This window comes from Stenella coeruleoalba, assembly GCF_951394435.1.
Source record: "Stenella coeruleoalba genome assembly, chromosome: 18".
NCBI classification, from domain to species: Eukaryota; Metazoa; Chordata; class Mammalia; order Artiodactyla; family Delphinidae; genus Stenella; species Stenella coeruleoalba.
The window spans coordinates 63,442,102-63,467,547 of record NC_137164.1 but is presented as its reverse complement, the minus strand read 5'-3'; the positions used below and the strand labels follow the sequence as shown (position 1 = coordinate 63,467,547).

Sequence of the window (25,446 nt, the reverse complement as noted above, 5' to 3'; positions counted from 1 at the left end):
AAATGTTTTGCTCCTGTCAGCACTTAACGTGAATAAATCTACTTTTTGGCCTCACTTTGATAGGCTGTAAAACTGCTTATATTTGCAGGAAAACTTGCTTTTCCTATTTTTATGTACAGACACAGTGTGACTTTCCTTTTCAAAATCGTATGTCATAGTGTAGCTGAGAAATAAACACATGCAGGGCGGTTATCCTTGTGTCCTATTAGAGCAACATAAAACAAAATGTGGGTTTATGCCTGAGGGATCACAAAGACAGATTTAATATTTATAATTAAGGTCAATTTTTAAATGATTTATTCATTTACTTTTTTGTTACTGTGTTAAGACTTAGCAGTTTTGGACTCAGATTTTATATGTTTTTTTAAATTATAAATACACAATATATCCTACATTCACTGTTATGGTTTGCATATGAATTTAATATTTTGTGTCCAGTGAGACCCAGTAAAAGTGCATCTTTTTTTCGTATCACCCAGTTTATGAGCAGAGTTAGAATACGTTGCGCTAATAAGTTTTTTTTTTTTTGCTAATAATTTTACATGAAGTTTCTAAACTTTCTTATGGAAAACAATGTCACGTGTATTTATCTTTAATCAATTATAATAAATTCAGTTGGGGGGGTAAGATATATCAAAATTCAAAAATTTTCATGAGACACTTCTAAAAATATTTCCTAGTACATATTTTGTTATTAAAGAGAAATACAATTAATTTTATTCATTCACTTTCACAATTTTATTTTTAAGCGCATGATAAAACTAGTAACGCTACAGCATTTCATAAAGCTGGACTAGGAACCCCTCTCTAAATAGGCAAGTAGAATTTCAGCAGCACCTGTACTACAACACTATAAAACCCATTTTCAGCCAACTCTAAGATTTCTAATTCATATCTGAGTCCACAATGAAGGGTAGAAATCATGCACTTGAAAAAGTAGCAGCATTAGTGAAACTATGGAAGTGCTTATAGTGGTAGTGTGTGGGGTGGGGGTGGGGCGGGTGGGAAACCCCGGCAAATAGAGACAAATGTCGTTTTCCTTGATACTTCCCCCTTAGGAAGAAATGAACTTACAGGAAAGTAGTAGTTCATGTAAGAAACTTGAACAGTCTCTGGGAATTATTAACTGAACTTAAAATGGCCCTCTTTGTTTTCTTTTTTTAAGATTAATTTTTATTGGAGCATAGTTGATTTACAGTGTTGTGTTAGTCCTCTGCGTTTTCTTGGGGAGTTGTGTTCTGAAGGGACGAGTAATTTAAAGGAAGCAAATTGATTAGGTAGGTGCAGGAAACCACAAGTGTTTGAACAGGTTTTTGCTGGACAACAGTTGTGTGGATCAAGGGCTTTTATGGCGGCTAATTATCTGCCCTGGGAGAAGTGACCATAGCTTGCCTTTCCTTCAGGTGGAAGGTAGGTTCCCTGTCTCTTATTATTTTCCCTGCTCAGAGTGAATAAATATTTCAAGTATGTGGTCAACTGTACAGCTCTTTACTTTTCCTTTAGGAAGAAGAGAGTTGCTTAGGTGTGGTATTGAGAATAGAACTCAGGAGGACTTGCGTATGCCCTCCTGCCCAGGACTAGCCCAGCACATCCTGAAACATGCAAATTGAGCTGCCTGCTAAGAGGGGAAGGAAGGAATATGATGCACAGGCATTTGATGTCTTTTTATGGGGGAACAAAAGAGTTTTGATTTTTTTCACTTGGAGTTCAGCCTGGCTATTGTGTAGTAGAGGAGGCTTAATGAATCATTGTTTAACTAAGATCCTGCCAAGTATTTGACCATTAAATAGCCTCCATGTGTATAGAGTTCTTCTCTGACAGACTCTTATTTGATTGTGATTAATTGGCATTGAATTGGTGTTTAATTACCTCCCACGGAATCTGAGAACAGTTTGTGTTTTGATTAAGTTATATGATGTAAAACCCGCCCTGGCGCTGGGGAAGTCCGCTCTGTCCTTGCTGTACCTGCCTTAGTTCCGACAGGCCGACCTCTGTGGTTGCTCAAAGCTCAGAGACTGTCTCAAAGTACCAAAAACCCATACAAATTGGGATTTCAGTTTTTCTTTTAATATACAAAAGTTTTAGGAATCAAAATTCAGCATAAGTCTGGAAAGGTTTTCTTTTTATGTTGAAATTCTTTTTAAGATATTCATTGGGCTATGTTAAACATTTTATACAAATGGATCCGCTTCCTCATTTCTTTTTTTTTTTTTTGCGGTACGCGGGCCTCTCACTGTTGTGGCCTCTCCCATTGCGTAGCACAGGCTCCGGACGCGCAGGCTCAGCGGCCTTGGCTCACGGGCCCAGCCGCTCCGCGGCATGTGGGATCTTCCTGGACTGGGGCACGAACCCATGTCCCCTGCATCGGCAGGCGGACTCTCAACCACTGCGCCACCAGGGAAGCCCCCCCATTTCATAATGTGTCACCGTGTACGCGCACGTGAGACGTCCAGGGGGAGAGATCCACCAGCTAGACACACTGACGATGAAGGGACAGTGGGGCCGGTCTGGTTTGGGTGTCACAGCCCTTAGAGAATAGATGACAGCAGAAGAGGTAGGAGATGATCATTGTGGGGATAGAGTTCCAAATACGGGGTGGGGGGCAGGGGGAGTTGCATTTTGGCAACAAGCCAGGTCGCAGGAATGACGAGAGATGTTCAAAGAAAAAACCATTGTATCCCAGAAACCAGCATACAGGACTGTTTCAAAAAGAAGGTCGTTAGAATTGTTATCTGCTACAGAAAAAGTCAGGACGAGTGAGGGTGGAAGCAAAGCTGGCTGTTGGTTTTAGAAACTAGATGACGGGTGTAGAGAGGGCAGAAGATGGATGGGAAGGGATTTGTGGGGTTTCTGAATAGGTCATGACTCCATCGTTTGGCTAAGAGATAATGTGTCTCCTAAGCTTTTTATAACTGACAATAGAATACATACAATTATAACTCTTAGAGCAATATTTCCACTTAGCACTTTTATCAAATTTTTGAAAGAAGGAGTACAGTAGTTGAAAATGATTTTTTCCCCTCCTTTTTTTTTCTTTTAAAAAAATCATTGAAGTATAGTTGACATACAGCGTTGTATTAGTTTTAGGTGTACTGCAAAGCGATTCAGTTATTTGTATATACATATCTGTCTATCTAGGTGTCTATCTTTTTTGAGGTTCTTTTCCATTGTAGGTTATTATAAGATATTGAGCGCAGTTCCCTGTGCTACACAGTAGGTCTTTACTGTTTTTTGTTTTGTGTTTAGTCGTGTGTATCTGTTAATCTCAAAGTCCTAGTCCTACTTTATCCCCCTGTCCTTTCGGTAACCATAAGATTGTTTCCTATGTCTGTGATTTGTTTCCTATTTGTATAAATTTTTTCATTCCCTCCTTTGTAATGGTGTTCTTACTTTGCAGTTTTTTTCCCCCCAACAAAGGTCCACACACATACACTTAATACAACCCAACCACATTTGTGTCACATCTATTGGTGGTCCCCACATATTCACACGATGCGCTGGAGATCAACTGAGATCAGATTTGGGTGTTGGTGGACCCCACTCCAGCTCACCTTTCAGTCACTTTACACTGGGTGGGTAGCGGGCGGGACGATTGTCTTAAAGTTTAGCCACGTTCTCACACCAAATGTTTTGCTGTCCTGTTTCTGAGCATTACATGTCCTTGTACGTGTATTAGAGATGGGACGGGTTGATTTCGCACGTTGAATGGTAACTTCCTGATGTGTGCCTTTAGGAGGTGGGACTTCTCTGCTTAGATGAAAGCTTTATTAATAGGTGGTTTTGCCTGCACCTCTGTGGGAACACGTTCCCCAGGTGAGACTGCTACGTGTCCTCCCCCACCCCCCACCCAAACCCCCTCCGATCCCCATTCTTTGGAAGATATGAGATAGAGACTGCGCATTTTGCCTTAAAAGGTGGTCGGGGTGCACTGGGCCAGGAAACAAAGACCTTGGAGACAGAGTGGTGCATTCCTGTGGCGGGAGGAGCCCCGTGATAGGTGGTGTCCTGTTCCCTCAGAATTGGCAGTTCTCACCTGGCCCACGTCTCTCGTGGCCACCCCACTTCCTGTGGTTCATGGTTTAGGTATCTCCTGAAATCACGCAGCCAGTGCACATGGGCATTTTCCAGTGGACATGCTCTGTAGGTTTCATCCAACGCACAGTGTTTCAGAGCCGCTGTCTTAGAGATTTTTCTGCCTATTGCTGTCCATTCCTGACCTTATATGAGCCGTGAGCCAGACTCCTGCATGACATATGCACGAGATCCAGCGGTAAAGGAACTAGCCTGGTCTAGCTTCCCAACCCCTTTCCCCCCCAGTGCTTAGGAGATGTAAAATATCATGGCGGTTGCAGCAGCGTGGTTTTGTGTGTCAATTTGTGGGGTGTATCCGCTCCTTCAAGGTCAGTCCCTTTCCAAACTTAGCAGAGAGGGATGTGACTTGCCCTATGTCACAGGACAGGGTAAGGCCTGGAATGAGGTGGCTCTCAAGCCCTGGACTTTGCTTCTGTCCTCATTCATTCTTTTTCAGTCACTTCTTCACTTGTTAATCTATCTATTCATTCCATCTTGAATAACTTCTATAATTTAATTTTGAGGTGGGGTTATTTTAAATGTTTTGCTTTAATTATGGTTAGCCAAGAGAGAATTCCTGGAACTCTTCTAACTTCTAATACTCAAAGCATTCAGCATCTAGTGGATGCTGTGGTTGCTAATGGATTCAACATTAGCCAATCAGAAGGGGCTGGGCTGTCAAAGGCCAGTTTGACGATCACCGTTCATACCAGCTGAACACCAGCCCTGCCTATGATTTTATTGTCTCATCCTTATTAGTACATTTTTAATAGAGTTTTCAGATGCATCTAGTAAAATAGCTCTGTGTCATAGATGTAATGACGTAAATTTTCTTCGTCTCTGTAACCCTGGGTGCAAGTCCCCAACCTGGCTACCTTACAGCCGAGTGTCATTGAATTAATTTCCTCCTGCCTCTAAGCTTAAGCTGCCTCTTCTGTAAAATGGGGGCAACATCTCGCTCATAGTTTTGAGGTGATGCGTACATAGTTTCTGGCACTTACTTGGTGCTCATGTGCTGTTGGGGGTGTTCTAGAAACCAAGCAGAGCGACCACAAGAAAAAAATCCCACCACATCTCTGGTGTGTAGCACAGGCAGCCTGGTGAAGCTGTACAGGGTTTGTCCGTGGGCACAGAGGCCAAGACAGAACTGGTCCTCGGCTGTCGGCCGGGGGCTCTCAGACTGTCTGGCCTGGGTCGGATGTGTAAGATGCATGCTCACTCCACTAGGCCCCCCCTCAGGACTTCCACCTCGCAACCATGGCTTTGACAAGAGAAGTCAGACCTCTTTGTGACTCTAGGGAATTTTCAGCAGAGGCCCCTTAACGCTACACTCTTCTCCACGCCCGTTCACACACAGGTTCTCTCCTATCTTAGCTCTCCAACTAGGCAAATATTTGTCCTCCCACCCGGACCAACTCCACTCTCCGTCAGTCCATCCTCTGGCCTCCTTCTAAGTGCTCAGGCTGTGTTTCCTCCATGAGAACCCATTAGCCTGACCCTGCCTAAGCCTGCAAGTCAGTGACACTGTCTGGTGTCACCCACTGCTGCCGTGGCCGCATCTTCGCTCTGTGCCACCAGCATCTTGGATCACGGTGCCTGGCCCAGCGTCTCTGCACACGGGCCGCCAAGCTGAGGTGTCGGCGCGGCCGTTTCGCACCAGGGCCTCTGGTCTGAAGGGCCGGGTGCAGGGCCGGCCACCTGCACGAGGCAACGTGTGAGCAAGTGAAACTTGACTAAGCACAAAGGAAAAGAAGAAAGGTTGGACTTGGTTTTATGACCCAGATTCTATTTTTATTTCCCCGGAGTTGTTAATGGCCTTTGCTGTTGTGAGTATGCTGAACCAGACGCTTCGTATTTCCCCATGCATTTCCCCAGAAGAGAGTGCGTGAAATATCAATAGATATTGAGATTTGGAAACAAACCATTTATTTATAGAAAGGCTCGTTGTATAGATTCATACAGAATACACTCAAGCACCCTCTATATGTGAGGCATTGGTCCAGGCACTGGGGTAACAGCAGTGAATGAAACGGGTAGAACTCCTGCCTTAATAATGTCTATATTATAATTCAGTTTCTGTGACTAAAATGGAGACAAGTGGTTATTAGCTTCTGGAAGCAAAGAATGGAATTTAAAGGGGCCGTGAGAATTCCCTGTCAATCCAGTAGTTAGGGCTCTGCGATTTCATTGCCCAGGGCCCGGGTCCAATCCCTGGTGAGCCACTTGGCCAAAATAAATAAAGGGGACATAATTATACATGTTGATAAAACCAGATTCAAGGTTCTTGAGACAGAACATCATCAGAAATGTTCAGGTGGTTCCTTGTTACTCAAAGTGTGGTCCTTTGAGCAGCCAGCGTCCACTTACCCCGGGAGTTGTTAGAAATCAGGAATCTCAGACCTCACCCAGACAGAGCTCTTGAGAAGTTACATTTTAATCCAGGGGCCTTGGAGATTTTCATACAGATTATAGCTTAGAAGCATTGTTTTGTGAGTCTTGGGGTCTTTGTGATCAAACTTCACTTGGATGCCCGGGAGCCTTCAAGGTCCTGGAACGTTCACCCGTGTGTTTATAAATCAAACATGACTAGAGTGCTGGGGGACTCCGTAGTGATCAGAATTAATCTTTCCAGCTGTGCCCCCGATTGACACGTACAAGATGGTCACTACGTGGGTTCCAGGTCTTACTGTATATCTCCCTGCAGGATGAGCCCCTTTTGAAATAATTCATTTCATAGATTTGTTTTAGGTTTTTGTGTAAGAGTGTATCTGCACAGAAGGGTTCCTATTTTAAAAAAGAAGGTTGGAAAGCCAGTACCTTGTGGTGTTTTATTAGTGAACCCCACCTTCTGCCTTGCCCAGCACTTTGCATTTTGTTACAGATTGTGTGAGAAATGTGGTCCATGTTTACAAAGGGTGTATAATCTAGATGTAAACTCAAGACTAATATACATGAAAAGTAGTCAAACCACTAAATAGATTATACTATGATATGTTCTGAGAATATACCCAGACCCCAGGTGGAATCTGGAAGCTCGCTGAAACAGTCCCTCACCGAACAATGTGTCAGAAAAATCTATGCCTTTAAACATGAGAATCACTTAGGTCTTTGCTGAGAGTGTGTGGAGTCTTCTTTCTGGCTCTACTTGGATGTAGGGTCTCCTCAGTCCTCAGCTCTAAAAGGAAAAATGGAAGTTGGTGGCAAGCTCTGGGCAATAGCATAATGTATCAGCTGAAAGCACAGTATTATAAAAAGATTTTTTTAAAAAAAGTAGTTGGGTGCCGGAGCCTGTGCTCCGCAACGGGAGAGGCCACAACAGTGAGAGGCCCGCATGCCGCAAAAAAAAAAAAAAAAAAAAAAAGGTAGTTGGGTGGAGGTTGGAGTGCAACTTGACTAGCCTTAAACAGCCCCAAAGGCTATTGCCATGTTTAAAAACAGTTTAACTATTAATGGTCAAAATAAAAAAGGTTAGTTTTGTTACTTAAAAGGGTAATTAGTAATTCGAAAATTTAACTGTGCAATTCCCCCAACTAATTTTAGAAAGCAAGTCTCTTGTTGGACATGTGGCGCTTGTTCTAGTCTAGGCTTTTGGGTTGCTAGGGGCAGAATCTACACAAGTTAGTTCAGATGAGGAGACCTTGATCGAAAGGAAATGGACATCTCCTGGAGCTGGAACGATGCTGGGTTTCCTGTAACTGAAGCTGGGAACTGGGGTCCTCATGGGAGCTGGGCCATTGTCACAGGGCTCGTGCCCAAAGCCACTTTGCCTCTGATCTTTGCTGGGTATGGCGAGGCTGGTCCACTTTCCTGGCTTCTCTCCTGGCCTTGTATTGCTTGAGGGGGGGAAATCGGAATGACTAGGTGGCTAGTCAGTGAGTTGGCTTCCCCTGGGGAGAGAAAAAATTAAAATTGCGCGTAATACATTACAGACTTGTTCAAGTTGTTTTCTACTTCTGACTTGCCAAGTGTGCCACACTGAATATCTTTGATGCACTCATTAACTCCTGGGTATATGTTCCTAGAAATGGAATTTCTGGGTCAGGAGAGGTACACTCTTAGAGTTTACACATACTGCTCGTTGGTCCCCAGTGTCTTCCTGTGTAGTACAGATGGGAGCGATGTGCATATTCATTATACCCACATCTAACATGTGACCTGGCCACCAGAATTTATCGTGATTGTTGGCTCTGTGATTGGATATGCAAGATGGGAGAGGTGGTGGTACTACTTTACCCTAAGGTAATCAAGCAGTACCTGGGGTATTCATTTTAACTGGGCGCAAGGCATTAACTGAGACTGGCCATCTGAGACTGGACAAGAGGCAGCGGCCAAGATAGGACACCGAGCCTTCTGAGGGATCATTGAGGCACCCAGGAGTAGTTGCTGGAGAGGATATGATTCACTTCATTCAAGTATTTGAAAGGCTGTCATATCAAGAGAAATTAGGTTCCCTTTGTGTGGTTATAAGGGCAGAAGAAGCGGCAGAGGTGGGATGTTCTAGGAAGGCAAGATTCGGTTTGATGTGAGAAAGCCGTCTAACAGAACTGTCTGAAAATGCATTGGGTTCCCCATGTTCACGTGAACTGCCCTTCCCTCTACCTCCCTAGAGATAACTCCAGCAGGGGCCACGTGTCATGTGGGTGAAGAGTCATGGCATGTGTGTTGAAGTGAATTCATCATTAGGATTTCATTTGGAGAGTTTTGAGAAAAGTTTAGTACTATGAGGCCATGAACTTGGAATCACACCTCTGGTTACAAGAGCCTATTTCAGAGCCAGGTGAAATATTCTGCAAACACCATTCGTTCTCTTAATATTTCTTAGTGCAAAGAAGTAACTGTTGAGGACTTCCCTGGTGGTGCGGTGGTTAAGAATCCACATGCCAATGCAGGAGACATGGGTTCGATCCCTGGTTTGGGAAGATTCCACATGCCGTGGAGCAACTGAGCCCATGTGCCACAACTACTGAGCCTGCGTGCTGCAAGTACTGAAGCTCACGCGCCTAGAGGCTTTGCTCCGCAAGAAGATAAGCCACTGCAAAGAGAAGCCCCCGCATCACAACGAAGAGTAGCCCCCGCTCACCGCAACTAGAGAAAGCCCGTGCGCAGCAATGAAGACCCAAGGCAGCAAACCACCCCCCCCCCCCCGCCAAATAAATAAAGAAGAAGAAGAAGTAGTAGTAACTATCGAACTTTTTGATCTCACATTTTCTATACCTAGCTCATTGGTGAATAAGAGTTTAGTTTTTTGGTGATCTCTGACATTCTGTTCAGTTTCTGTAGTTGCTATGAGGGGAGATGGGTTTTTCTCATTGTTTTTGCTTTGCTTGTATTTTATACTCTTTGCCAACCCTGGGTCTCTCAGACCTTAGGACTCCCACATCTGGTGAATGGTAAAGGGGAGGTTGACACATACTGTTCATCCCTGAGTAGCCAATATCTCTTTTAACACTTTCTAAGACAAATTGTACTTGTTTCCAAATTCTGCCTACGTTAAAAAGTTGTATTTTTCCATTGAAGAAGTCACAAGAATTTAAAGTATGTCTTTAACATTTTTTGTCGTGTATATTCCTTATTTGGGCATTGCTGCTTTGAGAAGGTAAAAAATAACTAAATGGGCCACAATATGCATAAGAATATGTGGGGAAATTGCGCATCTGATTTTAATGTTCCTAAAGCAGAATTGATTAAATGATTCCCATCTTCTTGCCCCTCGAAGTGTGATCTGGGAAATAGCTTAAAGGGGGGGGGGGTCACCTGACAGCTGGGAAGAAATGCAGACTCTCTAGCTCCCCCAGCACTCCTGAATCAGCAAGTGCATTTTAACAGGTGGACGTTGCTACAGTGTCTGGTAGACTTTCGGAGGTGACGTGATGCTGCAGAACCTGGGGGGAATAGTCAGTACCTCACCTTGGTGGTTGAGCACCTGTTAACTCACCGGGCATTGTGACTGGGTTCTTCACCTGCATGAGCCCTTTTAATCCTGAGAATCACCTTCTAAAGCAAGCATTCCTAGAGGCTCCGAAAATTTGTCCCTGGTCCTCCAAACGTGTCACTAAAAGACGGTTTCTGGAGTCTGTATTTCCTAAGCCTGAGACAGGAGAATTGAGGCCCAGCCTGTAACGGCCTGGCCTGGCCAAGGGCGAAAGCCTCCAATGTCTGCAGCCCCCGGCTTGGGCGCACCCTGTGCTTCCGGTGAGCCAGGCGCCCCGCGGAGGACAGCAGAGCTGGCTCATCCCGGCAGCGGAAACTCAGCGCCCAGCCTCTGCTCATTCAGTGTCCAGCTGTGGCTTGGTGTGAAGGGCCTCGGGAGAAAGTCACCTCTGACAGAGGTCAGGAAGAGCACCTAGAGGCCCCACATCTCACCTGCAGGCTGGCTTCCTGGAGCCTCAGTTATGAAAGAAGTTCCGGGGCCTAGATAACACATTTCTCAGGAGCTGCTACCCCAGAATAGGCTGTGTGCGTGCCTGCGTGTGTTGTTACTTCAGTGCCTTTGAATTTAATCATTAAAAAGACCAGATATTTATTACAAATTAGTTCTCATCTTCCAGTCCTGCAGCCTTCAGAGTATACTGTTTTGGTGAATTTTGAGAAGGGAAATAAAAGCAATAAGAACTGATCTTTTAGTCGTCAAGTAATATTTGTTTTCCTGCTTCCATCCCTCTGGTCTTGTTGGATGCTTAAGCGTGAGTCGTGTGTTCTTCATTCTTCACACTTGCTGCGCCTCTGAAAACAACAACTTATTACCCTGGTAGTAAACGCACAACTTGGAAATTGGAAGAATCCCAAATTTCCCAAGATGTAAGGTGCTATGCGCCATCCTGGGGATTCAAAAATCGCAGACAGGTTGTAATTAGTTTTCTTTTTTTTTAAAGTATCACTTAGCAACATTAATTCTGATAAATCAAAGTTAGTGTAACAATTAGGAGTAATTGATGAATTTTAAATTGTTTACCGCCTCTAGCACTTGAAGTCTTAAGTAGGATGGATGTAAAAGGACAGAACATTCTAAAATCCACCAACCCTTCCTGATACTTCCACAAGACCCACTTCTCCCCTCCCCACCCCCGTTTAAAAATAAGGGCCAAAAATTTCAACTGCCCACTCACTGCCATTGGTATTTTAATATCTCTTTAGGTAACGTCTATTTTTTTCTTTACCACTGACATTGGCTTATTTCATATGAATCTATAATATATTAAATACATATGCATTTAAAATATTGTTTTAATTTGTTCGTGAATTGTTTCTCTTAAAGGGCCTGTCTGGGGAAATGAGTAATTTCTCATATCCTGTTCTTGCAGGAAGAATTTTGAATCGTTTCTCCAAAGACATTGGGCATATGGATGACTTGCTGCCCCTGACATTTCTTGATTTCATCCAGGTAACTAACAGTCATGTCAGAGTTCTCACAGCGCAAAGCAAAGTGCCTGTTTTTCAAGGCCTTTTCACAGGGGCTGAGATGGGCCTTTCAGCCTGACTGTGTTATCTTAATTAAGTAAAAGGCCATGTTTGTAAGAGAAAGGTGTGGTTGTGATCGGGAGGCTGAGTTAACATGAGTGACACCTGCTGTAGGAGTGGCTACACAGTCACGGTCAAGGTTGGTTCGAAGCAGTGACATGCTTGGTAAGTGGTTCTCCCGCTGCCGTTCAGCTGTCTGGCGTGGATTCCCTTTACTGTGAGCACATTTCAAAACAGAGAATCACCTCTCATGGTAGCCTAGATTAACTAAATTATGCATCGGATTACCACAAAGGACAAATATTTACTGCACTTTTTTGTGTGTGTAAAGCCAGGTGTGGTTACTTACAAAGAAAAGATTAGTAATAATAAGGTGAAAATAATCCTTTAACAAGGACAATAGTGAGCAGTTATGGAAGATACAAAGCCTTTAAAAGCAAGTACCTTTAAGCCAATAATTTGAGTAAGGGATCAAAGTCATCTCAGAAAATGTCTTTTTTGTTTCTGTAGACAGCTTTTCTTTTAACACATTGATTGCTGTGTCTTAAGGTGTCTTTAAAAAAACAAACCTTCAATCCCACAGAAATACCTTCTACACAGCCTTTGTTTTGTCTGTGGACTTGGAAGTTCTAAAGAATGATGTTAGGTCGTCTGAGCTCTAATCTCATTTAGTATTGTTGTGCGTTTGGGATGTTTTTTTCTGTTGTTTAATTCTGTCTACTTTGAAGTGATTCAGGCTGAGGGGACTTTCTGTTTCATTTCCAAGTGTTTTGGACATCAAAAACATTTATCAGGGCTTCCCTGGTGGCGCAGTGGTTGGGAGTCCGCCTGCCGATGCAGGGGACACGGGTTCGTGCCCCGGTCCGGGAGGATCCCACATGCCGCGGAGCGGCTGGGCCCGTGAGCCATGGCCGCTGAGCCTGCGCGTCCGGAGCCTGTGCTCCATGGCGGGAGGGGCCACAGCGGTGAGAGGCCCGCCTACCAAAAAACCAACCAACCAACCAACCAACCAAAAAAAACACATTTATCAAAAGGTGTACATTTTCTAAAATCCCAGCTGCTGCTGCTAATATTGATACTTCCTAAGTTGGAAGCCTTTTCACATTCCCTAAGTGCCAGTTAACACGAGCCCATTTTAAGACCAGGAAGGAGGAATGCTGCAGTTAGGGTGTGCAGTCATGGCTTGATACTGATGCTCCCCATACCCCCATTTTTTATTTCAAGGCTCAAGTGCTCTTTAAATCAAAACTTAGGGTCTCTCCTGGAGCCTTTTTTTTTTTTTTTTTTTTTTTTTTTTGCGGTACGCGGGCCTCTCACTGTCGTGGCCTCTCCCGTTGCAGAGCACAGGCTCCGGACGCGCAGGCTCAGCGGCCATGGCTCACGGGCCCAGCCGCTCCGCGGGATGTGGGATCTTCCCGGAGCGGGGCACGAACCCGCGTCCCCTGCATCGGCAGGCGGACTCCCAACCACTGCGCCACCAGGGAAGCCCCCTGGAGCCATTTTTATAAAAGGAGCCACAAATACTTAATTTGGAAAATTAACTATGTCAGAAATATCAATAATAGGCCTGAGATTATTCTAGCCATTCCTGTTAGTCACAAAGAAATGTGCCAATGAATGTAGCCTATGGGCAGAGGCCTCCACTGTTTACCAATGTGAAGCAAGCTGTGATTTAGAGGCAGGGTCTTACTGTTCTTTTTAACCTGAGGGACAAGGGTCTAACTTAATCTTGGTGAAACGTAAATACCAGTAGTTCCAATTAGCTGATTTCTTGAATCTAATTGCAGTAGTAAATCTCAATATTATTGTCTTCAAGAAAGGAGTTTTTTTTATAAAGGATGACTCAGTTATCAATTATGATAAAGATCCATTGTCACTTGTTTTGTTTGCAGGTGTCTCTAAGAAGGCTCCCATAATCCCTTCAGGAAGAAATATTTTCTCCTTTATAAGATGGTATTAGTTAAATATAAAAGCCCTGATCCCTGCCATTGTTGTTGATTCTTTAAGAGACATTTCCCAACATTCATTGTTTAAATGGTTATCCAGAGGAATCAGGAGAAACTTAATAAACAATGCAGTAACTGATTCATCTTTGTGTGCAGAAGCCTTTCTCCAGAGGATTTGCATTCAATGAGTGGGGTTTTGACGAGGTATCACTGGGATCATTTTGAAGTATTTGGACCTGTTGCTCTATTAGCAAGCAAAGATTTTTATTAAAGCCACAAAAATGAAGTCGAACTGCCCTCAAAGAAAGGCCAACAAAAATCAAAATGTAAATTGATTTTTTTTTCCTCTTTTTTTGAATTTGGATAGGACACTGTAAAGATGAAAAGAACCCAGTGGTGATCTGGGACTCTTAATGGAATCATGTAAACTTAAAATAAACACTATTATGGTAAGCACATAGAATGAAAACTAATTTTCCAAATCAAATACATTATATTCAATTCATTTTCCCCAATCAACCAAATGTTTAAAACCTGTTAGTTATAACAGCAATCTTCTGGAAATTAATTAGAAGCCTATTAGCTCTGCCAGCTGAGCTGAACCGAATGAAGAGGGTTGCTCGTTACATTTCTAAATAGGCTCCCGAGTTAAAGCAAAGGAAGGTCAAAATGACAATCAGCTTGACTCACCTTATGGCTTTGCTTAAGACGTGGATCTATTTTTTTTTTTTTAAGGAGTTAATTTTTTTTTTAAGGAAATTTTATCCACTTGGACTCAATCCTCTAACTTAAAAAGTCAGGATAAAAGGTATCCTGAATATTATCTTTGTTAACAGTAACACCCTCACAAGTGCATAGGAATCTGAAATGGAAGTGACTTTTAGGTCTCTTGTCTGGCCCATCAGCTTCTCTGAAGAGTTTTGTCATCCCCTTTCAGAACTGAGATAGAAAATTTCTTGTGTGCCTTTGATTTTAATGTCATTAGCAAAACGGGCCGCTGACATCAGGAGAACCTGGGTTTTAATGTCTCTCATCTGATTCTTAGGGTCAGAATCCTAATGACTAGCAGGTCTTCCTCTGCTCAGGGAAGTTCGCAGAACGTGAGTCCTTCTAAACCCAACAGCTGACTTTAGAAAGGGTTGGGAAATTCCGTATCAAGAAGTTAACCTTGGTTTGATCTTGTGGTCCTTCCTGATCTACATGTCATCTCTTATTCTTGAGCCAGAAAGAACTTGGCAGGATTTATAGTAACAAATAGAATACAAATCAAAATTCAAAGCTGAGATATCTTTCCACTTTTCAGAGTATTAAAACCAACACTGACATGTTTAATGTTTGTTTCCTACTGAAGATAAGCATGTGATAATACTTTTCAGGAGAATTAAAATCAAGCAGGTACAGAAATAATGTAATTACACTAATCTATGGTAACTTTTTAATCCGTAGCATGCATGTTTCATTACTTTATCTGTAAGAAAGACAATGATAATTTTGTTGGTTTTGTAAGTAAGAGTTCAGAAATATGGACCATTGGCCTAGAACATAATTGTGTCTCCAGTTAAGTCTGATGCTGATGAATTGAAGACAGGGAACTGAGACAGAGCCCTCATAATGGGGGAGGGGGTATACTCCCATGAAGGCAGTCAGAAGTCAGATTTTATTATTCCACTAACACAGTGACTGAGATGAGAAAATTCTGTTTAAAATGTGAGCAAGTTTGCTGGCCACATGGAAGGTATTTACTTAACTTTGTCCCTTGGACTTCAACAAATGATTTGTATTTGTGTGAACATTTGTGGGGTTTTGTTTGCTTTTTGTTTTGTTTTTGGTTTCATTTAGTGCTTCATATCCATGCTGATGGGAAACAGTGACGCAGCTCATTTTGAAATGAGTGTAATTTACTATTGTGCAACATTCCAGTGAGAATTCCAGAGGAACAGTGGGGTTAATGTGTGGGATATGGGAACCTGAGCTGACACAGGCATGGAACACGAGTGAATGAAGAGAGACCAATTTTTGACTGACGAGGCATTTTGGAAGGGTAGGCCAGAAATGGGGGAAGTTTTTTAAATATAGGAAATAAATATTTTATACAAAATAGCAACAGTCTGCAGGTTATCTCAGCGTTGCCTTGGGCTTTTTAGATAAGTTAGCCAGTGGCTGGCAGTGCACATCTGGCTTATTAAAGTGCTGTTCAGACACATTTTGTTTGTTCGCTTTTTCAAAAATCATAACAGCTTTGAGTATTAACAATGTTTTAAAAACCAAGTCATCTATCAATCCCGAACATGGTTCTTCACTCATGAAAACTAAATACCTTTATGAAAATAGGGATTGAAATACAAAGTATAAAGGCCATATAAACCTCGTATGTGAGAAATCAATGAGGGAGAATTCTTTGAATAGGACTTTGGCCTTCAAAACATAATGTATTTGAATAAACATAAACAAACAAACAAACAAAATGTGGTCACTTAAAATTCACATTCTTAAGTGTATGACTTGACTTCCTAATGCCACAGCATAAATAACAACAACATAAATATAGCCTCTCACTTTCTTAAAACAGTGATTGATTTAATTAATAATGGTACCATACATACATAATACTTATGTTTCAGTAGTATTTAATTTTATTAAGGATTAAATTAATTCTTAATGATCATTTTAATCATGCAGTGAATTTGTAATATTTGATGGCCAGTTGTATGGTTTTGTGAATGTATTTGCAACTAGAAATATAATGGGAAATCTTGAAGTTTCTCTCAAACGAATTATTTCCATTGCATATTTGTGATGTGTGGATTTGTAATTCGTTCAATATTTCTCTTTCCCACAACATGTCTTCATTTTTGGATTGTTTGCAGCAGTGTTTTATCGAGCTTCTATTATGTGCTAGGGATGTGGGGATGAAAAAGGTAAACCCGTTGTCTTCGTTCATTGGACAAGCATTCATTTGAGTGTGTCGTGTGTGCTAGGCACCATGCAGGGCTTGGGGATGTGGAGTTGAATGAAATCTAATTCCCATCTTCCTTGAGGCACACTCTCCTGGGAGAGACAGATCGAAAGTCAGCAAGTACTGTGCTGTGTGGTAAGTTACAACAGGAGTATACTGGATAGGAGACTGGATAAGGCTTTAGTGTGAGACAAATCTGATTTCCACACCCAGATCTTCCTTGACATTTTTCAACCTCCAGATGGAAGCATCCTGTACTTAATTGGAAGTAAGAGTCTGGTGTTTGAAAGAGAGACCTGCTGGGCTTCCCTGGTGGCGCAGTGGTTGGGAGTCCACCTGCCGATGCAGGGGACGCGGGTTCGTGCCCCGGTCCGGGAGGATCCCACATGCCGCGAAGCGGCTGGGCCCGTGAGCCATGGCCGCGGAGCCTGCGCGTCCGGAGCCTGTGCTCCGCAACGGGAGAGGCCACAGCAGTGAGAGGCCCGCGTACCGCAAAAAACAACAAACAAAAAAAGAGAGACCTGGGATGAGTGTGGCACCTGTGTATTCTTTACTGAATCTGTGAAAATGAATAAGACTGCCCAGAGAGAGAGTGAAGCATTTCAGGAGCAAAGATCCTTATGGAAGCCTTTATATTCGGAGGGAAAGCAGAGAGAGAAGGGAAGCAGAGGAGACACACAATGAAGAGATGAGGAAATAGGTTGGGGGACCGAGGAAGGACAGACAAGTCTGTTAAGTGCAAAGGAGAAGGTAAGTCCCTGGAAAGTTGTCAGTTGATTTAGAAATCAGGAGGCTTCTGGTGACCTAAGAAGCAGGTTTCAGATGGGCGGGGCCAGACTGCAAAGGGCTGCAAATTCAGGAGGCGTGGAGGAAGCTGAAGTGAAGGCAGGCTACTCCTGGAAGGAATCTGAGTAAAACCAGAGAGAGGCCCATCTGGAATGTAGGGTCTACGGAGGAGTTGCTGGTTGGGTGTTTAGTTTTGGGGTTGGGGGTGTGTGGTGGGTAATATTTTCCTCTGCCCCTCCTTCCCCTCAACAAACAGGGATCAGCGTTGACGCCCTGAAGTATGGGCGTGGGTCAGGCAGGAATCCTCCCCTCCAGGCCCCCAAGGGGAGGGAGACACACAGAGATCCACCCCTGGCCGCCTTTGGAATCCTAACTGTGGCAGCGCCCTGGGGGAAGTCCTGGAAGGCAAACTGGGTGTGGGGCTGGAGGTAGTAAGGGAGCCTGGTCCAGGAGGTGGGCGTGGCTTCTAGAAAGCGACCTTTGATCCCAGATGAGAGGAAAAGGCCTTTGTGGATGGTGGGGTAGGAGGGGCTGCTGGAAGCCTAGTTCCCAATGGGCAACAGTCTTTCTGTCTGTCACCAGCTGAGAGTGGTGTTGGCAAGGGCCTTGAAGGGGGTTTTTCAGTTCGGTTTTGTTTTAAAGGATGTAGGTAGTGCCAAGTGTGTTCAAACTCATTTTTTTAAATAATTAATTAATTAATTTAGGCTGCTCCGGATCTAAGTTGTGGCACGCGGGATCTTTGCTGCGGCATGCAGGCTCTTAGTTGGGGCATGTGAACTCTTAGTTGTGACATGCATGCGGGATCTAGTTCCCTGACCAGGGATTGAACCCAGGCCCCCTGCATTGGGAGCGCAGAGTCTTACCTACTGGACCACCAGGGAAGTCCCACAAACTCATTTGTGATGATTCTGCTCATCCTTGGGTATATTTGATAAACCTTGAAATATAGTTGATCATTTTCATTCTAAAGTGTTTGTTCCATATACTTTTTCTCATCTAATTTCTTTCTCGTTCCCTAAAATGAAATCTCAGGTAATTCATTTAATGTTTTGTAATTATACAAAACACCTGCTTTGTATTATTTCTGTGTTTCTTCTGTCTTTTCCTTATGAATACTGTGTTACATAGTTTAGCCTGCCTGGGATCCTCTAAGATCAGATACCTTTATTATTTTTGCTTCCAATGCCCAAATAATTTCAGAAGTTAAGTTTGCTTTTTCACTGAAATGCAGACTAATATATCATAAAAGGGTGAGACCCTTGAAGGGATCATCGGATCCCAGGATCCTCAGAGACTGGCCGTTCATCACCCCTGACACTGGAGTAGGACTCTTTTCCCACGGTGCAGTACCATCTCGGAATACACATCTACATAGATTTGTTTCTCTTTCTTTGCCAGTGATTTATGTCATGAAGGAGCCCAGGCCTAGAGAGTAAAATTGAAATTTCCTAGTCCCTAAATCTAATCTCCCTACAGTTCCTGGAAAGAAACTTTACATGTCTGATGGACTGGCTGTTGATCTACTGGTTTGTCTGTGTGTGTGTGTGTGTGTTTGCGTGTTTGCGTTTGCACATCTTTTTTTTTTTTTCTTTTTGGCCACGCCGTGCAGCATGCAGGATTTTGTTCCCCGATCAGGGATTGAACCCACGCCCCTCTCAGTGGAAGCGCGGAGTCTTAACCACCAGACCGCCGGGGAAGTCTGCGTTTGCACATCTTTAGCCCATTCTCAAATGGAGCCTCTCAGTGCTTCAGTATTTAAGGACCAGAAAAAGTCTCTCTTCCACATTAATGAAGCTTTTCTTGACCACTCTATTCTGCAATAAAACAATGCCCATACCTTACAGAAAAGAAGAGACCCTGAAACAGGAGGCTGATTACCTCTAGATGGGACGGCAGATTCAGCAACTGCTCTTTTTCGGTTAATCTGTTTCTTCATTTTCACCTCCTCCTGCGTCACATCATCTCTCCATTTCCTCTGTAAAATGTGCTTCCGGTGGCTGCCTCCAGGGTGCCTACACTCTGCTCCAGTCCTCAACCTCGTTATCTTTGTTCTGAATCCGTTGTGACTCTTCCTAAACTTGTTCACGCTACTTGCCCTTGTTGTATTATCTTAACTGTAAATCTCTGGATTCCAAATGGAAGAGTTGTTTGGCAAGTTGGATACTTTGGAAGGAATTAATAAAGGTGTCACTTAAATAAAAAAGGTGTCGATGAGACAACAGATGAGTGCGGGGGAGGGATGAATTGGAGAAATGTAGGAGAATTCTGTGCTGAGAGTTTCAGAAGTGTTTTAGAAACTGTAGCTGATGCACTACAGATGTGATTTACACAAGAGAGACTCGTGACATGATACCTATTTCTGCTGTTAAATTATACCAAAACATGAAGATTTTGTATTATTCTAGAATTGACTAACTATTCAGATTGTAGCAGTTAAGGGGGCATCTTCTGTAGCGCTGCCCGGAGAGACTGGGGATGGCTTCCCATTGATTCCTGAACCTCATGTAGAGATGGAGGGTGCACTAATGGCAGGGAGCCCAGGAGAGTGCAGGATGGAGGCGGGGGCCAGCATACTGTAAATAGCTGGATCGTGGAGCCTGGGGGTCAGTCATCGAAGGAGATAAAGATGGAGAGGCCGAGTGGGACAGATCACAGGGTAACTTGTGTCTCAAGCACAGGAATTCGGTTTGGAGTGTTGGATGGAAGGCTACAGAGAGGAAGAAGAGACCACCAGAAGGATAGGATTTTGCGAACATAGGGAAGACAGGACGAGGCACTGACTTGTCCAGGTTTATCTTTGGGACATCCAAGTAGCAATGCCTTGTGTTTGTAATGAAAACCCTGGATTCTTACTAGGGGTTCCACGCTGCAGGACAGTCCGTCCCCTCAGGTGATGCCATTATTATCCCCGTATCCTAACGGGGGAATTACGAGTTTGTACACCATTAGTTTGACTCTTGTAGTTACCAGATATGTTGCGTGTCCAGTTGAATTATAGTTATTGGCCAAATTGGAGCTGTTCATCATTCTAAAGGAAGAAGGAGGTCAACATTAAAAAAAGCCACTTGATGTGGTATATTTAGTGTGATTCTGCCTGAGGATGTAAGAGCCCTGAAAATGGTTTTTTCCAGTGTTCTTTGTTCTCTAGGAAAAACTTGATGTTTTAGTGGTGTGATTGTGCTATTGTATTATATACTTATTATATGTTAAGGGATAATCGTCTGTGACGTCAGTAGCTTTAAGGAGTGCTGGAGTGGGGAGCCCCGCAGTCTCCCTTCCCAAGCTTGAGTCCTAGCTCTCTCCCTCTCTCCCACAAAGCTACACTTTCCTTCTCTGTAAAATAGAGAAAATATTACCAACTTCATAAAGTTTGTTGGGAAGACATAATGAAGTCAATAAAATTCTAACTACATGTTAAGCGCTAAATAATGGCTAGTTATTTTTGAAATAACACATACATTTTTCATTAGGAAAAATAGTCCAGTAACAGCATTATGTTACAATAAAGTAATTGTTGCAGACAGTTTCCAGGTCCATCTGTATCACCACATGAGTGTGTGCCACAAAGATTCTAGGTTTGTAATCCTGAAGAATTTAATGGACATTTTCCAGTGTAGACCCTACGGTGGGGGGGGGTGGGAAAAACAGTTGTTTTCTGAATAGACCATTGAGTACTAAGTATTTCCATACAATTTCGGAAACTTCAAGATCCCTGATAACATTGAGTAAGGAGTCACAATTATTCCAGAATTCTTTCCATTAAAATGCCCACTTTCAAGAAGTCTCCCAATAGAAAAATGAGTGCGTGACAGTGGCCAGTAAGATTCGGAAGGTTGGGTTTAGGCATATTAATTAATAAAATTTGGGAACTGCTCTGAGCATGCAAACTTGCATACTGCAAAGTGATGTAGCTTATTGAGGAAAACGGAATTGCAAAACCTTTCCTCCTCACACACCCCTAATCCGCCCCAAAACAAAACAAAACAAAACACAGCAGCTTGGCTGAGCTTAAATAACTGACTTTTCATATCCTTTCATGGACACAAAGGGCTAATCCTGAGGTTGCTTGAGCCACCAATGCTGGCAGTGGCGGGGACCACCATGGAACGTGTCATTCCCTCCTCACCACACACAAAACACATTGACTGCAGCTTTATGAAGTGAAAATGCCCAAGAAAAAGAAAATGTGAAGGAGGTGTTCTCAGTCATTTCTTTCCAGAGGGGGGAGCGCAAAAGAACAAGCTGCTGCATCTGGATATTGAGAACAAAGCAAGCCTGAGACCAGGGCATAATAGGGTTGGGTCACTTGCTTTTATAGAAGCAAAGAGTGGAACTGCCTTTGCTTGTCTCAGTACCACTGACCCTTGCATTTCATTGTGTAGAGATGTCAGGGAAAGTGTGTAGAAAGCATTCCAGCCTCTTTCACTGAACAATGACTTTGTCATTTTGAGATTTCTGTGGTGTGTTGACCCTTTCCCCACCCCCTCCCTCAAATCCCCATTGGACAAAAGTGATTGTTAGTTAGGCTGCCTTGCCCTGTTTGAAAGATCTCTGTGTTTTGGACCCTTTAAAAGTAAACTCATCCATTTTAACTGAATCACAGCATTTTCCCGCTTTTGAAATCAACAGAAGCGTTTTAGTTTGGAATTTGCAGGGATGGGATATTCCCCGAAAATGCTAGTCCCAGAGCTAAAGATTCATGCACACTGCCAGGTTAAAGTGGGTTTCCTTTTTAATAGAAAGGAGAATTGATGATATTGGTTACTGGAAATATTTACAAACACTTGACCCTCGGGTTTCAGAGATTAAGGTGATATGCTTCACACAAGCCCACTCGTATGCTCCGTTTACCTTTCTTTTTAATGAAAGATCAGACGGCGGGTGGTTTTTCCAGCTTGATCGTTGGCACACTTAGAAATCAGCACTGCCAGCATCAGCCTGGTGACAGTTAATCAGTGGGGACCTTCCTAGGCTGGCAACCAAGTGTTCCATTTTGTCTGTCCCAGCATGTGTGGTCCAATGATAACGTTTATAGTTTAACAAGAAGCTAATTAAGACCTAAAGAAAAAACAATAAGCACCCCATTTTTATCAAGCCTTGTGGTGCTATTCAGAGCATAGAAATTTACATTGTAACATTATTGGACGATGTCCATTACAAAACTGTAGTGGCCATTCACAGTGCTTTCTCTCCCTGCCATCTTGTATCTTTAGGAATGATCAAATGGACTGTTGTTCCTAGGGAGGGGAAAATGGCAAAACATTTACTCATGGTGAGGACCTTTAGAGTCTCTATATGCTCTTCTTGAGTATATTTCTTCAATTCTATCTACCAGTGTATTTTCTTGATAAAATTAAGAAGAACGGGTGAGCTGGAGAACTTCCTTCATTTTTATGGAAACCTCGTCCTTGCTAGTTTATGCATGGATATATGTCTTCAGTCTGATGTGGAACGTGATGAATTATAATCTATTTGTCTTGTGGTTGCTCTCTGCTTGTGAGTTTTGTTTCTTGCAACTCTTTCTCTGGGTCTTTTGATTTCGTTTTCGCTGATTGTTATCTGCATCCAGTTAGGAAGCAGATAGGACAGCTCTAGCATTGAAGCCAAGGGCAGCATCCTGTAGGAGATATGTCAAATGGGGCTCAGGCACCCCGCTGGTTACCGTTATTTCCCACATGTGTGCCCCAGCCTTCTTTTCCCAGCGCACCCAAGGTAATCAACACGTGAAACTATGAGTGTGTATTTTACACATTGCCAACACCTGCCTGAGCATAACCTAAGGTATGGGATTTGGATTCTGGTGTCATCATGGCTGTCGTTGCTGTGTTTTTCTTTTTCTTCTCGTTGTTGTTTGTCTTTTTGTTTTGTTTTGTTTTATGATCTGGCTGCTCTGTGGGGCTTGCAGCATCTTAGTTCCCCCACCAGGGATCGAACCCATACCCAAGCAGTGAAAGCACCGAGTCCTAACCATTGGGCCGTCTTTTAATCTATTTTTAAAACGTGTTTATTGATTTTTTTTGAGGTATACTTTATGTACGATGAAACAAGCAATATTTCATTTTTTTTGGTTAATGAGTTTTGATAATTGTTTACATCCCTTTGATTACCACACAAAACAAAATGTAGAGCATTCCCATGACCTCAGAAAAATCTCTCTTGCCCCTTTGCAGTCAGTTTCCACACCCCCGCAGTTATCCGAGATTTCTGTCAACATAAATCAGTTTTCCTGTTTTTGGGCTCCGTATATAAATGGAATCAACATAGTGCAGGTTTTGCTGTGCTGCCTTGTTTTGCTTAACGTGTTTTCAAGATTTTCAAGATCCGTCCATGTTGCTACTTGTTTCAGTGGTTCTTTTCTTTCTTTTTACTTTCTGAGTCATTCCATTATGTGAAGAGACCACAATTAATTTATCCATTCTCCAGTTGATGGATACTTGTGTCGTTCATAGCTTTCAGCAATGAACCTTCTTGGAGAAGTGTTTATACGGACACAAGTTATCATTCTTCTCAGCTCTATTTTAGAGGAATGATGCAAGCTCCATGTACAAGTGGAACTGTTGGGTCATAAGGTAGGCGTTTGTTAACTTAAAAAAAAATTACCATAAAGTTTTTCAAGATAGTTGCACCACTTTACACACCCGCCAGCAACCTATGGGAGTTCTGGCTGTTCCACACCTTAGCAGTTTTTGCAGCACTTAGTATTATCAGTCTTTGTGATTCAAGTCTTTCTGTGCATGACTACTCTCATTGTGGTGTCAGTTTGCATTTTCCTAATGATTAATGATATTGAGCTCTTTTTCATGCATGCTTACTGACTATTTTTTCCAGTTATTCTAGCCACATTTGTTTAAAAGACTTTTACGGATTGAATTGGCACCTTGGTTAAAAATCATCTGACTGTATGTTAATAAGTCTGAGTTTGTATACTTTATTTTGTTCGATTGATCTTTTTATCCTTGTACCAGTACTGCAGTCTTAGTTACTGTTCGTTTTAGTAAGACTTGAAATCCTCTGGTTTAAGTCCTCTAACTTTGTACTTCTTCCTTAAGATTGTTTTGATCATTCTAGATCATTTACTTTTCTGTACAAATTTTGGAAGCCTTTTAATTTGTTTTCAATGAAAGCCTGCTGGAATTTTGATTAATATTTTCTTTTAGCTATAGATCCATTTGAGGAGAGTCTGAGTTTAACACTATTGAATCTGTCAGTTATGTATGTGGTACATCTCTCTACTTATTTAGGTCATGTTGAATTTTAGAAGTGTTACGTAGTTGTTACAGAAATCTTATATAATCTTTTGGTTAAATTCATTCCTGAATATTTGATGTCTTTTGATTGTATTTATGGGATTGTTTTTAATATCACTTTCCAATTGCTTGTTGCTGGTGTATAGAAATACAATTGATTTATTTGTGAATCCACTTTGCATTTCCTGGGCGTGGTTTTTCTTTTTTAATCTTGTAGAATTTTCTATATCCACGGTCATGTTAGCTGCCAATATTAACAATTTTACTTCTTCATTTCCAATATTTATTAGTTTTATTTCCTTGCTGTGGCTAGAGGTTTGAGTACAATGTTGAAAAAAGATGATAATACATTCTTGTACTCTTAAGGTAAAATCTTTTAATATTTCTCCATCAAGAATGATGTTAACTACAATTTTCTTAGGTAGATTGAATGTTTCCTTTAATTCCTAAATTCCTGAGAATTTTACTGTTTTTAAAATCAAGAATAGGTGTTAAAATTTGACCAATATTTTTCTACATTTCTTCAGATAATTATATTATTATTCACCATTAATCTTTTAATGTGGTATATTATACCGATTGATATTTGCAGGTTAAATTAACCTTATGTTCCTAGAATAAACTCCACTTGGTCCTAATGTGTACCATATATATTTTTTTTTACGTATCATTGTATGCAATTTGTTAATGTTTTGTCAAGAATATTTGTATCTGTTGTTCATGAGGCATCTTGGTTCATAATTTGCTTTCCTTTAAATGTTTTGCCAGGTTTTGTGGTATCAGAGTTATGCAGTCCTCATAAAAAGACATGGGAAATGGATATTTTTGTTATGGTCTTTTTTTTTTTTTTTTTTTTTTTTTTTTTAAGCTGCACCTTGCGGCTTGTGGTATCTCAGTTCCCCAACCAGGGATTGAGCCGGGGCCAGGGCAGTGCAAGCCCGAAATCCTAACCACTGGGCCACCAGGGCACTGCCATGGTCAG

General features: G+C 42.3%; 1 protein-coding gene across 5 annotated transcripts in view; it reads left to right on the top strand.

The window, feature by feature from the left end:
* Window positions 1-25,446, top strand: part of LOC307176444 (ATP-binding cassette sub-family C member 4) — a 214,113-nt gene that overhangs the window by 133,311 nt on the left and 55,356 nt on the right. For 4 of the 5 annotated variants that reach the window (XM_079902547.1, XM_079902550.1, XM_079902548.1 and 1 more), the window contains exon 20: window positions 11,373-11,452. The exons of the other annotated variant lie outside the window; for it this stretch is intronic. In XM_079902547.1, coding sequence (XP_079758673.1) covers window positions 11,373-11,452 — 80 coding nt within the window. The remainder of the gene's footprint in view (window positions 1-11,372; window positions 11,453-25,446) is intronic. 5 annotated transcript variants of the gene reach the window in all.